The sequence below is a fragment of the Falco rusticolus genome, chromosome 13, assembly GCF_015220075.1.
Source record: "Falco rusticolus isolate bFalRus1 chromosome 13, bFalRus1.pri, whole genome shotgun sequence".
In the NCBI taxonomy this organism is placed as follows: Eukaryota; Metazoa; Chordata; class Aves; order Falconiformes; family Falconidae; genus Falco; species Falco rusticolus.
The window spans coordinates 15,702,619-15,717,073 of NC_051199.1; the positions used below are offsets into that span (position 1 = coordinate 15,702,619).

Sequence of the window (14,455 nt, forward strand, 5' to 3'; positions counted from 1 at the left end):
TTAATGGAAGGTTAAAACTTGTATTGTAACCTCTCCTTATGCTTTTTTCAAACACTTGTTGGATCATATCTGGAACATAGAAACCAAGTACAGAGTGGAAAGCCAACACAATGACTTCAAGTGGCTGAAGCACAACGCAGAAAAGTTCAGGGAACTGGGCTTGTTCAACCTGGAGAAAAGCAGGCTCTGCAGGACCTAGTAGCAGCCTTCTAATATCTAAGAGAAGACTAGCAAAAAAACAAAGCTTGGCCCTTCTGCACAGCAAGAGAGAAACCTTAAACTGAGACAGGGCAAGTGGGTTCACAAAGCCCTAAGTAACCTGGTCTGAAGTTGGTGGAGACCCTTCCATAAGCAGCTAGTTGGACTAGATCACTTCCAGTGCAAGAGATTCTGTCATTCCCTTTTGCACTTGCAACTGGTAGGTGAGGAGGCACAATTAACTGAACTTGAGGGAAATTCCAAAATCTGGTAACAACAATGGACTCTCTGAAGTACAGTACACTGCACAACCAAGTGAGGAAATCTGAGTAATCACACAAGTTCAGTGTCATCTTTCCAACTTCAGCCACACTGGCAGTAGCTGTGCTCCTGTGTTCAGGCACCATGCAGCCTCCAACCTTGCACACCCACATCACTGCGCTCACCTGGAACAGAGGTGACCCAGGATTTATAAGAACTCATGACTTAAGACTAACAACTTTGGAAAAAGCCTTGATCTTTCTCCCTCGGTAATAAGCTAATGCATTATACGTGCTTCCCCACTCCCAAAATACCATGTTTTGGCTACTGTCAGAAACAAGGTACTGGACTAGACCGATATGCTCTGGTATAGTCCAAGCAGCATGTATCTTAGTATTTTGAAATAAAAATAGTACAAAACAGTCATTCTTTTGCACTAGTCTTATAAAATAATTATTTGAAGAAATTTTACATCACTTCCAATTCAACTGTTTTACTGAAAGTATACTACTGAACAAGCAAGCTAAGAATGACTGTTCAAAAGTTGCTTTTCTGGAAAAGTTAATGTATTTTTCATATCCTCTATTTTTCAGTGCCATGAATTCATTTAAAAATGTTACTTAAATAAAAATCATTACCGTAAGCTCAGCCCACGTGCCTGCTCTTAATAGTATCCATGGTTGCAGTGATGCAAATTTGCCTACCTACATCAAACCAAATGTGCCCACATAAGGAGAAAAAAAATACCATATTAATCAGTATCTTTGCACTAGATTAGGGCAAAGTAAACGAGCTAGACCTTAGAAGACAGTACAGAAAGTAGTTTAAGGACTTGTTTGCCCCATCATGACTAGATCTGAATTCCGAGTTAAGTAAAACAATTATCAAAGATCCAGTTATGAAGGATTTCTCAAATTCATTAGAAAACTCATCTTACTGACCAAATTCTTCTCTTCCCTAGCCAGATATAAAAAGTAACAATGACTTGTTTCAAATACTCCTCCACTCAAGGTGGAGAAAGGAGAAGCGTTCAACACTATTACTGATCCTATCGCACATTTCTTTAATGCTGATTTCAAAATTGTCTTTCTTACATGCATTCATTTTCCTTTACATCTGAGAAATAGGTTTATGCACAAAACCAAGGAATGTATTTTTATTAAAGTACAACTTTCAAACCATCCCATGCACACATGTTCATAAGGAAGCAAACAGTTCTTTTACAGGTGCCACTTTTAATAAGCAGCTTTAGTTGAAGGTACAAGGTACTACAGCAGCATTTAGTTAAATGAGGCCAAAACTTAACGTGAAACAGGCAGGAAAGATTAAGTACTGAAAACGGCAGGTTCAGCCTAAGCCCATCCAAGACTATGCTGTGCAGAAAGGATTATCTCCTCCTCTCCCGTGCAGCACTTCTGTGAGCAGTCTCACTTGCTTAGCACTAATAGAGCTAGGCTAATCATACTAAAACACAATACTTTTTTTTTCCCCCCCAGATTATGTTTTCTGTTGACTTAACTTTCTGTCCCACGCTTAGATAAGTAGATTTGGGAAGGTAAACAAATGCATAAAATAAAACTGAACTTGAAAAGTTCAATTATAAAAATGATAGCACTGCCCCTCCTTTTTTTAAAATGCGTACAAGATTAATGTACATATCAATATAACCAAAGTGGAGGAGTTAATATCCAATCTTAATATCACTGTACAAAAGTGAATACTGTAAAAGAAATAAAACAAATACTACAAATGAATGTTATGAGTCAAACATGATTTAAAAAGGTATATTTCACTTAAAAAAAGAACCACAAACCAAAAAAATCAACCCACAGTTCAGACAGCAGAAAGGCTCCTTTACTGGTGAGAGACAAGAGACACCCTTCCAATTCAGCCTATGCTTCCTTGTGTCAAATACACTGATAAGCATCTTAACCCTTTTCTTTTATAAAAGCTGCCACTAAACCCATATAAGCTTCTCAAATATGTTCAGTTCTATTATACTTCTTGAGAACAACATTTGTATGAGCAAGTTTTATGGTTTCAAATTATCCAGAAGAATGCCAGAAAACAAAGTAGCGACAAAAAATGAAACCTGCTACTATCTGAACATCCAGGGAAAAGGTAACGATAAAGAACAACAGTTTACCCATTTGCAGGAAAATAAAAAGCTTCCAAAATACCCAGCTCACGAAGTCAGTCTTTCACAAGCACAGTACTAATGCAGTTTGGTTATGCATCAGATTTTATCTTTAGCAGTTACAAATGGGCTGTATTAAAAAAATCATACATAAAGCTTTATACTAGTACAGAAGTAATAACACTAAACTATCTGGGCGTCTTCATATCAAAGCAGCAAGATGTCAAAGTAACAAAGCATCTTGAAACACATTCACCCCTAACAGGACTCCCCAGATTCATCTTCTTGTCTTTGATAATTATTTTAAATATGTCCTGATAAAACTTACATAAACATCATTTGTAATTCCTCATTCTGGAATAAAAAAGCAAACTACTATTTTAGCCCATTTAAAGAGAGTGAATTTTTATAGAAGAGAGTTTTACTGCAGAATGACAAAAAAAATTCATCTTTCTACCTATACTTCAGTTTTTCGATATGTGCATAATTAGCTCTTCGAAGAATTAACATCTATGATTGATCTTAGCAACAGCTACATGATTTATTTTGGCAATCTGTGTACTTTAAGTTCAAAAAATTCAACACTAGAAAATCATCAAAATGTTTTTGTTACAGGTAGATGAAAAGTAGAAGACAGATTCAACAAGAACTTCCAAGATTGTAAGCATTAATCAAAAGCTTTATCATCTTACCTTTGTTGTCACAATGCATAAGCAGTCCATCGTTTCACCATAGCAGGTATCTTTCCAAACATGTAAAAGGTTTTTTTTCAATCACAGCTAAATACCATCTCAACAGAATGAGAAAGAGCACACTTATTTAATAGTCAAAACAGTAGAATGTGTGCCAGGTTTCCCTTTGGATTCATTCAGAGGTAGAAAGACCGTGGAGAAAATGAGGCAGGCTAAAATACAAATGCTTTAAGTTTCATGAAAAATTCTTAGCCTATTTTGATTATCTATGTCTGAAAAACTTAAATTTATCCTTGAAAATATCCTACAAAAGATGTCAAATGCTGTTCCATGCCAGTTAAGTACCTCCTCGTATTCTATTTCATATACTCCTCTTTCAGGATTACCTAACGCATGAGCATCACAGGGAATCATTTGATGAAATGCAATACAAAATTATTTTACAGATAAAAAAATCTCAATTCAGCTTTCCTTAGCTGGTTACAATTTCTAAAATGAAGTGTTTGTTCTAAAATATTTTTGGTTGCCAGCAAGTATTTCTCCTCTAACGTCATTTCAGCATTTGCAGACTGCAAAATAACTGATTTCTCAGGCAGTAATGAATGGAATATTCCATGTAGAACAGGGAGAGAATAAAGCAGCAAGGAAAGAGTAATGCATATTGCAAGAGAAACGCTATTTTGAGCCTCAAATTAACCTAGAATTTCATTTCCTTTTGTAAGGCTGTGATGCAGTGACAAGGCAAAGTTTATATGCACAGGCATTGTCTTCTAAGCCTAATTTAGCACAGCTGGGAAAAGTCAAACACTTGGGCACAAAACCCACCTTCTACATACTATGAAATACTAAACTGACAGTTTTATACCTTGGTAAGAACCTTATTACATTAATTTCCCACAAGAGACACTACAAGCAACTAGTTCACTCTGTTTCTGCTATCTTGTCCTATTAGGTCTCCCACTAACACCTTTGCTGCAGACACAATGAAGTATATTGAAAAAATTCAGTAAATAATTTCAAACTATTAAAACTTATCTGCATCCTTTTGCTTTTAGCCTAAGATGTACAACTAGCCAATCTTATATTTTGCATAAGCAAAGAACTCTAGAATATACTAAGTATGTATCTAGAGCATTCTCAGCATTCCCTTTAAGATTTTGCGACTTACTCCACCCGATTTCCTGACTCTGCCACATGTATATTAGAGGGGTGGCAGGGGCAGGGGGAGGCTAGAAAAGGCAAAGTTAAGAAATAGGGAAACTATTCTTCCTAAAATTACACATTTTATTTTGTGGGCAAGTGGTACCTTTACAGGACAAACAGTGAAAAGAGGACATGACAAAATCCTTGTCCGATTTAAAAACAAAAACACAGAAAATACACATCACTACACCCCAGAAACCCCCAACCACTAAAGAAGAAAACCTTGATTGCATGCTAGTAAAAAACCCTCCAGTCATGTTGAATGGAATGTCAAGGTAAATCTTACACCATTCAGTCACCAAGACCAGGATTTTTACCTTGTGCATTCGAGTCAAGCCAGAGCTTTATATTGACTATAAAGTCAAATTTCTCTCAGCCATCTTGGTTCAAGATTAAGCTTCTGCAGACTAATCCTGGCTATAACCAGCTTACATTCAGGGTCAATCACTTTCTTCTCTTCCCTCAATTTTTTATCTTCTTGCCTTCTTCGGGACTCTTTCAGAGCTAAGGATCATCATGATGTCATTTTTCCTCCACTATCATTCTTTAACAAGACCTGAGGCCCATTAATCTTGTCATAGAAAGCACGTAACGTCTTTCACGTTGTTGACGCAGACTATGAGATGTGGAAAAGAGACATATCCAGAGATGGGAAAAGGCATTTCTTTGCTGAGGATTTGTAGATCAGAGTGCTCACCGTGAACAGGCACACTAAAAACTTCAGAGCAAGGGGCACAAAAAGAAAGTCATCTCATAACAAGCGTGTTTGAGAAGTAGTAACTCACCCACTGTATATATCAGAATAGCATGTACAACCAAGCTACATTAGAGCCCTGTACCAATCACTGCACCACTACAACAGATTAAAAGGCCCTTCTGGTAACTATCTGCACAGTTCTCAAGACCCATCTTCAGCTAAGCACAAACAACAGAATGTCCACACTGGTGGGGAAAGAAAAAAAAAAAAAAACAAAACACACAGGGAAAAAAAAAAAACCCCACCAGACACCAATCCCACATACCATACCGGTAGAGCAAAAAATTTTGTAACAGTAATACACGTTTTTGTAAATATAGTACACAGATGGATAAGCACTCAAATTGACAGCACTGTACATTAAAAAAAGTATTTCCTAAGCCCAAATGCAGTTTTTGCAGACTTTTCGTTAGAAATACTGCACATAGAAATAAATATTCAAAAAAGATTGACTAAGACTCAAGCATGCATGAGGGTTAGCCTTGTCATAAGAAACAGTCATAGAGCTTCTTGAAGACAAATTTTAACAATCCTTGAACGAGCAAGCATGTGTTACATTTTGGAGCTCAGAAGAAACAGTTTTTTCAAAATAAGAATGAGGCTGGAACTAAAACTACTCAAATTAAAAAATTCAATAAAGTAATTTAAAACCTTCTTTCCTTTAAGTTGTATTGTGAGGAACAAGATATTAAAGGACACAACAAAACTTGAATCAGAATCATGAAATGCATGAAAACCCTAATTTTTAATTCACAGAAGAGTAAGGCATTTCCACATAGTACTGTTAGCCAATAAAATCACTATTATTCTACTGAATTAGTGAGAATCATTGTGATATGTTCATGTCATTCATACTTACTGAAAATAAACCTTTCTGTCCCGTCAGCTCCAAGTGATCTCAGTAACAGCAACAACTACTCCATACAATCTGGCCAGAGGAAAAAAGTGCATTTCCATTCACCACTATGCGGCATTAATATTCAAAAACAAAGGATGATTCTCATGTGAGAAACAATGGGAAGAGATGGTTTTCTTCTTGCCTTGAATTATCTATTAATTCTTTCATGTTACTTTTGGCAGTCACTTTTTGTGCCTTTGCAGGCCTATTCTTCCAGCATGAGAGATTCCATCTACAAAGTCACCAGATAACTAAAGAAAAATTCATGGACAGATATGCCATGGAAATTAAAACAATGCTTTGGAAAATACTGATTTTGCAGATTAGTAATTTCTTCATCTATCCACAAATTTAAAAATGCATATGGCTATTTAAATGCTAATTTGCACTCAGATTCTATGAGAAAACCTGTGTAACACACAGCTGTCACAGGTGTAACCAGAGAAGCAGGCTCAGCTCAGTTTTGCAAGGGTTTGTCAATTGCCCAGCCTCAGAATATTTGAGGCGACATTTCAAAGACTCAGTAAAGATCAAGCACTGTCATCACTGCAAGCATTTTCTCAGCTCTTTTAGTAAAGAAAGCATTAAAGTTCTAAAGACGCCGTAACCTAATTTATGCAGCTACCTTTGAATCTGGCTGCAAGATGCAATTATTACAATTTTTAAAAACGCACCACAATTAGAGATCACATTCACGTCATTTTTTCCAAGTTCTCTACTTACGTCTGAATTGAGAAAGTTAAGTTTTTAGAAACAGCAGATCTGTCCTGCTTGTGTATGCATCCTGAACCGAGCACAGCGGTTTTGTTTGTTTGCTTTTGCATTCAGTTTGACCAGAAGCCTGCCTCTGGAACACCTTTGAGGCTTTGGTTCAAGACTTCCCTTCTTTTATTTGTATGAACAGCCTGGATGTCAAGAATTAAAGGCAAAATACATAGCAAGCCAAGTATCATTTCCCCGTTGTAAAGTTAACACAGAGAAAGCAATGAAGCTCCGGAGTGACCCCAGACTATACACTATTAGATGCTCAAATAAAACAGGCACACCATTTCTGCAGAAAAGGAGCTGATGTAAACAATGGGCTATACATAAAAGCGTAAAGGACCAGTATGATAACAGTGCAACAACAGGGAGACACAGCATATCATCAAGCTTACCAGTACTGAACCTTTATAAATATTAAGGCAAAGAAGGTATTTGAAGACAGCGCAAGAGGTCTGGAATTTTCCCAGGAACAGCTTATTATTACGACAAGTACGACTGCATTTGTAAAGGCCAGGTGAGGATATCACAGTTAAAATTGAGAAACAGAAAAACAGAACTAGAGTATCCTGCTGCTTTAATAATGCACTCTACATACGCAGAGATCTCTTTCCGAGATTTCCTCCAAGATGCTCATTAACTGTTTGATGCTCCATTCCATTTTGAATACAAACTGCTACCGATTAAACACAAACTTTTTCATTCCACTAAAAACCATACATCCAAAGTTCCTTCATCTAGACTGTGTCAGCTCATCATATTAAGAAGTCACACAAAACTATCAAAATCTTACAAAGGTTAAAAAGACATTACCGCTTGCTTTGTAAACAAAACAAATTCCCTTGTTGTAGGTGAACATTAGGTTAGCTTAACTCTAACCCTTTTCAAAATATTCACATGGACTATTATTTGCCTTTTTGCAGATAGTGAGCAAACCAAACATGAGCCTGCAGAATGCCTTGACAGCAAAGGAGGTTAACAGGAGCTGCATTAGCAGAATCACAGTCAGTAGTATCAAGCAAAACTATTATTACCCTTTTCCTGGCACTTCTAATAAGGCATTTGGAATACCACATTCAGTTTTGGGGCTCCCAACATGACAAGGATGTTGATAACCTAGAGCAAGTTCTACAGAGGTCCATTAAGATGGTGAGGGGGCTGGAAGATTTGCCCCTTAAAGGGCACAGGGCTTGTTTTGCTTTGAGAAAAAAAGTTTAGTGGAACCTAAAAGCAGCTTTCTGGTACCTACAATGAGGTCACCCATAAGACAGATCCAAGACATAAGAAACTGAAATAAATTAAAACACGGATTTCAATCAGAAAAAGAAAAAATTTTCACCATGAGGATAGTCAAGCACTGGAACAGATCAGCCAGAGAAGTTTTGCAGTTGTCACCCTTGGAGGTTTTCAAGGCTTAGCTGGTTGGAACTCTTTCACTGACCTCACAGGTAAGCCTGAATTATTTTATGATTTCAAGATGCTTAGAGTTTAATTTCCACCCTGCCTTGGCATCAAGTTTAGCTGACATCTATAATTACAGCTATTATTCTTACTTCCTCTTTTGCTTTCTTTTTAATAAAATAAATTGGCAAAAGGCCTTAGAGGACAGCAAACCAGTCTGTCTACATACAAGACACTAAGCACATGGGCATGTGCAGATAAGTGGGGAAACCACAGATCAGACCAAAGTATTCCAGCTACCATTACTCGCTAAGTACAGAGATCTGATCTGTTAGCCCAACTGTAACAGTAAGATGCTCCAGATTGAATTCCACCTCCAAAGACAAAACATCTATTATGAGACAGTGTTCGGGGGGGTGGGGGGTGGGGGGGGTGGTGGTGTGTTTCAACATCTAAAATGAAATTATTGTGGCTACTTCCAGTTCAAGCTAAACAGCAAACACTGCTTAACTTCTCAGATTTAAAATTATTACAATATTAAAACACACCCTACAGAATAAAGGGGGGGGGAAGAAGAATGTCACAACTATTTCCTTAGCAATACACTACTTAATTAGGCCAAATGAGATTTCTACCAGTGATTCAAGTTTCAGCACCCATTTCTCAAACACAAGCTATCCTACCTACAGATGGCACTACAGATCACAGCTAATTGCTTAAAAAGACTGCTCCCTCCTGTACACATACTTCTTACACGATTACTAACTTTAAAAGATCTTGCTTTAGATTTATTAGCTACTTGGCCACTGCAAACCTAAAACTCAGTATTTAATGCACATAAGAAAAAGGTATGCACCTTTTGCCCTTTTCAGATTTTATCTGTATTCTTTTCTTTTGCTAGTTCCTAGTACTGAAAGGATTAACATTCCTTTCCTGCTTATCACTCTCTTGAATCTTTTTTTTTTCCCCCTGCCTCATCACCTTTTTGTACTGGAGATTAAAACAAATAAAACTTTCAAATAAGGTTCCAGGAAATATAAAGTATGGGGGGGGAAAGCAGATTGCTGTGAACAGAAAAACTGCAATCTATAGCTCTAACTTTCTCCAATACAATACCCGTAGGGATTACAAACTGTAGTCTTCTGATCAAGAAGTAGAAAGGCAAAAGCAGAACTAGGCTATGTCCCATTAAAAGTCCTCAGGCAACCTAAGCTTGTATACCACTATTCTATGTATATACACAAGCACACATTGCTAAAAAGTCATTCCCAAAGTCAGCTGTGTAGAAAGTTCTTGTAATACAATCCTTAAATCACTTTAGGGGAGCATTATATTCCCACTCTCAAGCAACTCTCACATGTACCATCAAAGTGTCAGCTGGAAGAATACTCATTTGGCCCAGAGAAACTACAGCAAAATATTAACATAAAAGAAACAGGGCAGAAAGGTATTACTTCCAAGACTAACAATTTGCAAGCAAGAAAAAAACCCTGTGCTATTCTTATCACCTACAGTCCTATCAGCCTGGCAAGCAACAGAATAAAGCTAAAACAATCTCAAAGTACAACCAAGTTGGCATATCAGATGCACCTGGTTAATGAACTAATATTGAACTAGGCAGCAGCCTTGCACGTCTAAGAAGAGGCATTTTCTATTAAAAAAAAAACAAACTAGTGAACAAAACCCATTACACACTAAATTCAAGTTTACTCCAATCTCTAGTAAATTTCAACAAGCAAAATAAATCATCACACACATGCTATATCAAAGCTGTTACGCCCTTGCGCTGAACAAAACCAAATATAAAAAAAATAATCTCTAAACTACCTAAAAAAGAAGCATATTATTGAAACCAAAACGCATTAAGTTTTACAGGATAAAAACATTCATTTTCATGTACTACACAAAGCAAGTACATGGAATATAAACTGGCAATATGTAAGTATTTCTCCTCCTATTTTTTATTAAATTTCAAAACATTGAGGGAAAAGTATTGCCTTGCAGGTATATGAAAAAAAAAAGTCACTTTAGAAGAAAGAATTAAGGTTGATAAAATGTACAAGATTCTATGTTTACATACCAATTTTCATATATATCTGAAAGCTAAACTAAGTCATTCAGGTATACTAGAAAAAGCAAATGAAAACTACCACTCTTCAAAATTGTCCACCTTTACAACCATAATGCAGAAGCAGTTTTCTAATGAAATAGCTTTTAACATTTACTGTAGGTGACTGTGAGGCAAGTTTGGTTTCAGTTTCACATAAACTAGGATCAACACAAATACATGCAACTGCGCTTTTAAATACTGGCAGTAGATTTAAAATCTGACCTTCATATACTGAATGTCAAACAACTGACTGACTTTCACATGATACTCAAGACAAAATCTGAAGACAGCTGGCTTCTTCATAAATGTTCAAATCTGGACCACTTAGAAAAATAACAAAGTAATCCACACTGTATCAGGTTCTATCAGGTAACACTGCATACCATAACCACCAGACTACTGGAGAGGTAGCTGCGTTATCTAGCAAGTAGTTCAGCTGAGAACATACACTTTTGTCTATGGTGAGACTTCTCAAATCAGGCCATTCTTCCTTTCAATATGTCATGGCAAAGTCACTAACAATGTGCCTGTTGTCATTGGTACATTGGGTTGGCCAAGCCCTTGTATTACTGGCAGTCTATAGCACAAGACTAAAAACTAAAGACACAACTTCATAATTAAATTACGCCCTTATATGCATCTTTACGTAAAATGTAGAAAGATCCAGGGACAACATGACCCTTTATCTGGTAAGTTAGTGTTTCTTATTGTGGACATTTGGCCACAAAATAAGCAAACTTTTACAGGATAAACTTTCCAGGTTCTGGAGGGGGCCAGGAGGAGAATAATCACTAAGCTTGGATTTAACAGTATGCACCGTTCTGCACTTCAGATTTCAGCAGGTTTCCCCTATAGGGGAAGCACAAAACATTTGCTGCAGCTGGATCATGGTAACACAAACCTGCTAACAGTAGACACCTGCTTTGCAACCCCAACTGCTAGAATTAGGAACATGTTTAACAAAATGGTTTGGTAGAAACAAATCCTCAAGCCCACTACACTGTACCAAGGTGTATTAGAGGGGGAAAAAACCACCAACGTTTAAGACAGTTATGCTGCTTTTAAAGACTTTCAATAAGGGAGACTGCCCATGTACAACTATTCTGGTGCTTAGTAAAACACTTACGTTTTTGCTAACCCTATTACTATAACAAAGGTCTAATATATGTTGTATAGGCACAAAATATTATCTTTTTTTTTTTACGTTTGCCTGCAAGTACAGGAAATCTGTTCCCCAGTCAAGTGTACAATTCTTTTAATTAAGCAGCACCAAATCTTTCCATCGGTCTTCATTTCTTTGACAAGGCAGATGTAAAGCTTGAAATCTCTTCTAGGCACTTAAATTTTTATACATCTTTTTTGCACCATACTACCTCTAAATTTGACAGTATCTCCAGCAATGCCTTATGCAGACTAAGTAGAACAGAACAGTTTTACGGCACACCCCTATATCAATAAGGTGTTTCTTTTTGTGTATTAGTGTAAGTTGGTTGACTCACCTTGAGATCTAAAAATGACCCAGATCTTTCCTGGGAAACCTCTTCTTAATCATTCAGCTTCTATTGGCGCTATTTTAGTACAAAGTGCAGGATGCACTTTGGTCCTGCTGAACTACAGCCTGCCCATTAAGTAATTTAACTGCTCAAGGCTTGGTTCCAGTCTTAGATTCTTAAGCAGCAACACACCACCATTCTCCTCCCATGGTTTAATTTCTGATTTAATCAGGGTATTTTCACTAACTGCTCAAACTAGGATGCATTTTTTAGAAACTTCAACTGAATCGTTATCTCAAAAAGCAGCCTGTTAAACCATGCCAAAAGTTTTACTGAAGTCAGAATTTATCACATTCACTGCTTCTTCCTACCACAACTATTACCACCTTAGAAACAAACTGCTTGACAAAACTGTTATCAACAACTAAGCTGGCTATTATTTGGCTCCTTCATCACTTTCAATGAGCTACAAAAATACTGCAGAATCATTCCCTGTACCTGTTAAACCTGGATCTTCCTTTCCTGCCCTACTTCTTTACGCACCCTTTTTAAAAGACAGCGTTTGCCCATCTGCAGTTTTCTGGACCTTCATCTGTCCTCCCTGACTAAGGGCATCTGTAATGACTCAAATTGCCTCATTAAGTTCTTTGCCCATGCAAACATGAAATGTATTAGCACCAGCTTATTTCAAAACACCTCAACAGGCAAAATAAATTTTGCCTATCCATGCCTACAGGTCATTTTGCTCCTGCCTCTGAGAGACTCCCATTTCCACCATACCTTCAGAAAGTAAAGTTCTACAGCTCTAAGCCTAAGATTTAGATGATGGCATACAAGTAAATAGCACAATGGTGTTTTCCATACTATTTTTTATATATCCTAGTGTTACTCTGTTTTCTCCAAAGAGGACAATTCTTTGAGAAAATTTTCATTAAGATGACTATGGTGACAGTGGCCTTCTCTATGTAATTTCAGGCAACTAAGATTCAAAAGAGATTTGCAATTTATGTTTTCTAGTGTACAATCAAGATTCACAAAAGTCAAAGGAAAATAATCTATTTCTACACTGCACGTTCAACCAGACTTTTAAGCCCTCAGTGTTCAATTACCTGAAAAAAAAACCCTGAAAAATATGGTATACCTAGGCTGCTCATTTTTTTCACATAAAGAGATTTTAATGACTGTTCGTAGCAATATAGAACTCTTGTCCCTGGCTAGGCTGATCTTTTATCTACTAGCCATTTTCTATTTTCTGAGAGAACACAATGCAACTCTTTGATTTCCTCTATAATTTCCTTTACGGCATTTCTGACATATTTCATACTAGCTTCAATATGACAAATCTCAGAACAGCTACAATAAGCACAAGATTTATTTTTTTTTTAATTGCACAAACTCACTAGCACATCACACGCTTACATTCTGCAGCTAGGTGGACTTTCTTACACAGTCCAAACAAAACAGCCTGTGATAGAGTTCACTCAGTAAGGCATTCTAATCACTTTATCTTGGCTGCATAGTACAGGCTTTCAAGCTTCCCTACAGGCTGTAGCACTAGTCCTTTGGCTGATGTCCACGAGCACTCTTCCCGAGTTCTATTGCCGTTGCATGAACACGGGTCCCCACAGCACACTTCTTTCACATTACTGAGAACTCAAACCTTTTCAAATGCTGTCAGTATTGAGGGCACACTTGAAGCAAAGTTCACCTCTTCAAGGACAAATAATAGGTTTGATGCAAAAAAAGTTCAAGCAACGTTGTACCTAACTTAGGCAAGGAGATCTTAATTTAACAAAAATATACATCAACGTGCATTACTCTGTTCAGTTTTCTCACCACTCACTCATGACAACTGGATTCATGTAGTTTTCCAAAAAAAAGTCCTTCAAGAACATGGCTGTATAAGTAGCAGAGAGTTTCTCATGAACAGACCAAAGAGTTTACGATCAGAAAGACGTAGCTTCAGATTTCCCAAATTATTAATGAAGTAGTGACTGAAGAGTCATCAGTATGGATGAGTACAAGCATACTAAGCCTGTCAGCAAGGTTTCAAATTCAGAGCATAAATCCAATTTAATGGTCACTTAACGGTACATTTGACAAACAAGTTTATAAATTTTTGACTAAGCAAAATGGACATATCTGTTATTAAACATTTCAATAATTAAATCCCCTATGACTATTGATCTTAATAATGCTAAGTTTTCTATGTAAATAAATATTTTATAAAATTAAGGAAGGGTAGAAAACAATGTTGAGCTAACAGTCTCAACAAGAAAAACAAAACAGACATTTCTGTCATACCTCTACACTTGGGCTAAGGCTGCTTGGCAGTGTTTCTGATGTCACTGTTGTGCTTGGAAGGCTGGAGAAGTCCCAGGTGTTCACAGGCTGTATTGGTTCAGATGGCTGAGAGTGATCAATGCATTTTGGATTGTCCAATAAGGTCACTTCATAAAATTCTTGAATATCTAAAGATGTGAAAAAAAATTAAAAGTTAGGCTTTATAGTTACTATACTATAACATTCTGATTTTAACAACA

General features: G+C 36.9%; 1 protein-coding gene across 14 annotated transcripts in view; it reads right to left on the minus strand.

Moving 5' to 3' along the window:
• The window catches only part of DLG1 (discs large MAGUK scaffold protein 1), a 162,901-nt gene that overhangs the window by 133,495 nt on the left and 14,951 nt on the right, over window positions 1-14,455 (minus strand). For all 14 annotated transcript variants that reach the window (XM_037406645.1, XM_037406631.1, XM_037406634.1 and 11 more), the window contains exon 3: window positions 14,217-14,383. In XM_037406645.1, the coding sequence (XP_037262542.1) occupies window positions 14,217-14,383 (167 nt within the window). The remainder of the gene's footprint in view (window positions 1-14,216; window positions 14,384-14,455) is intronic.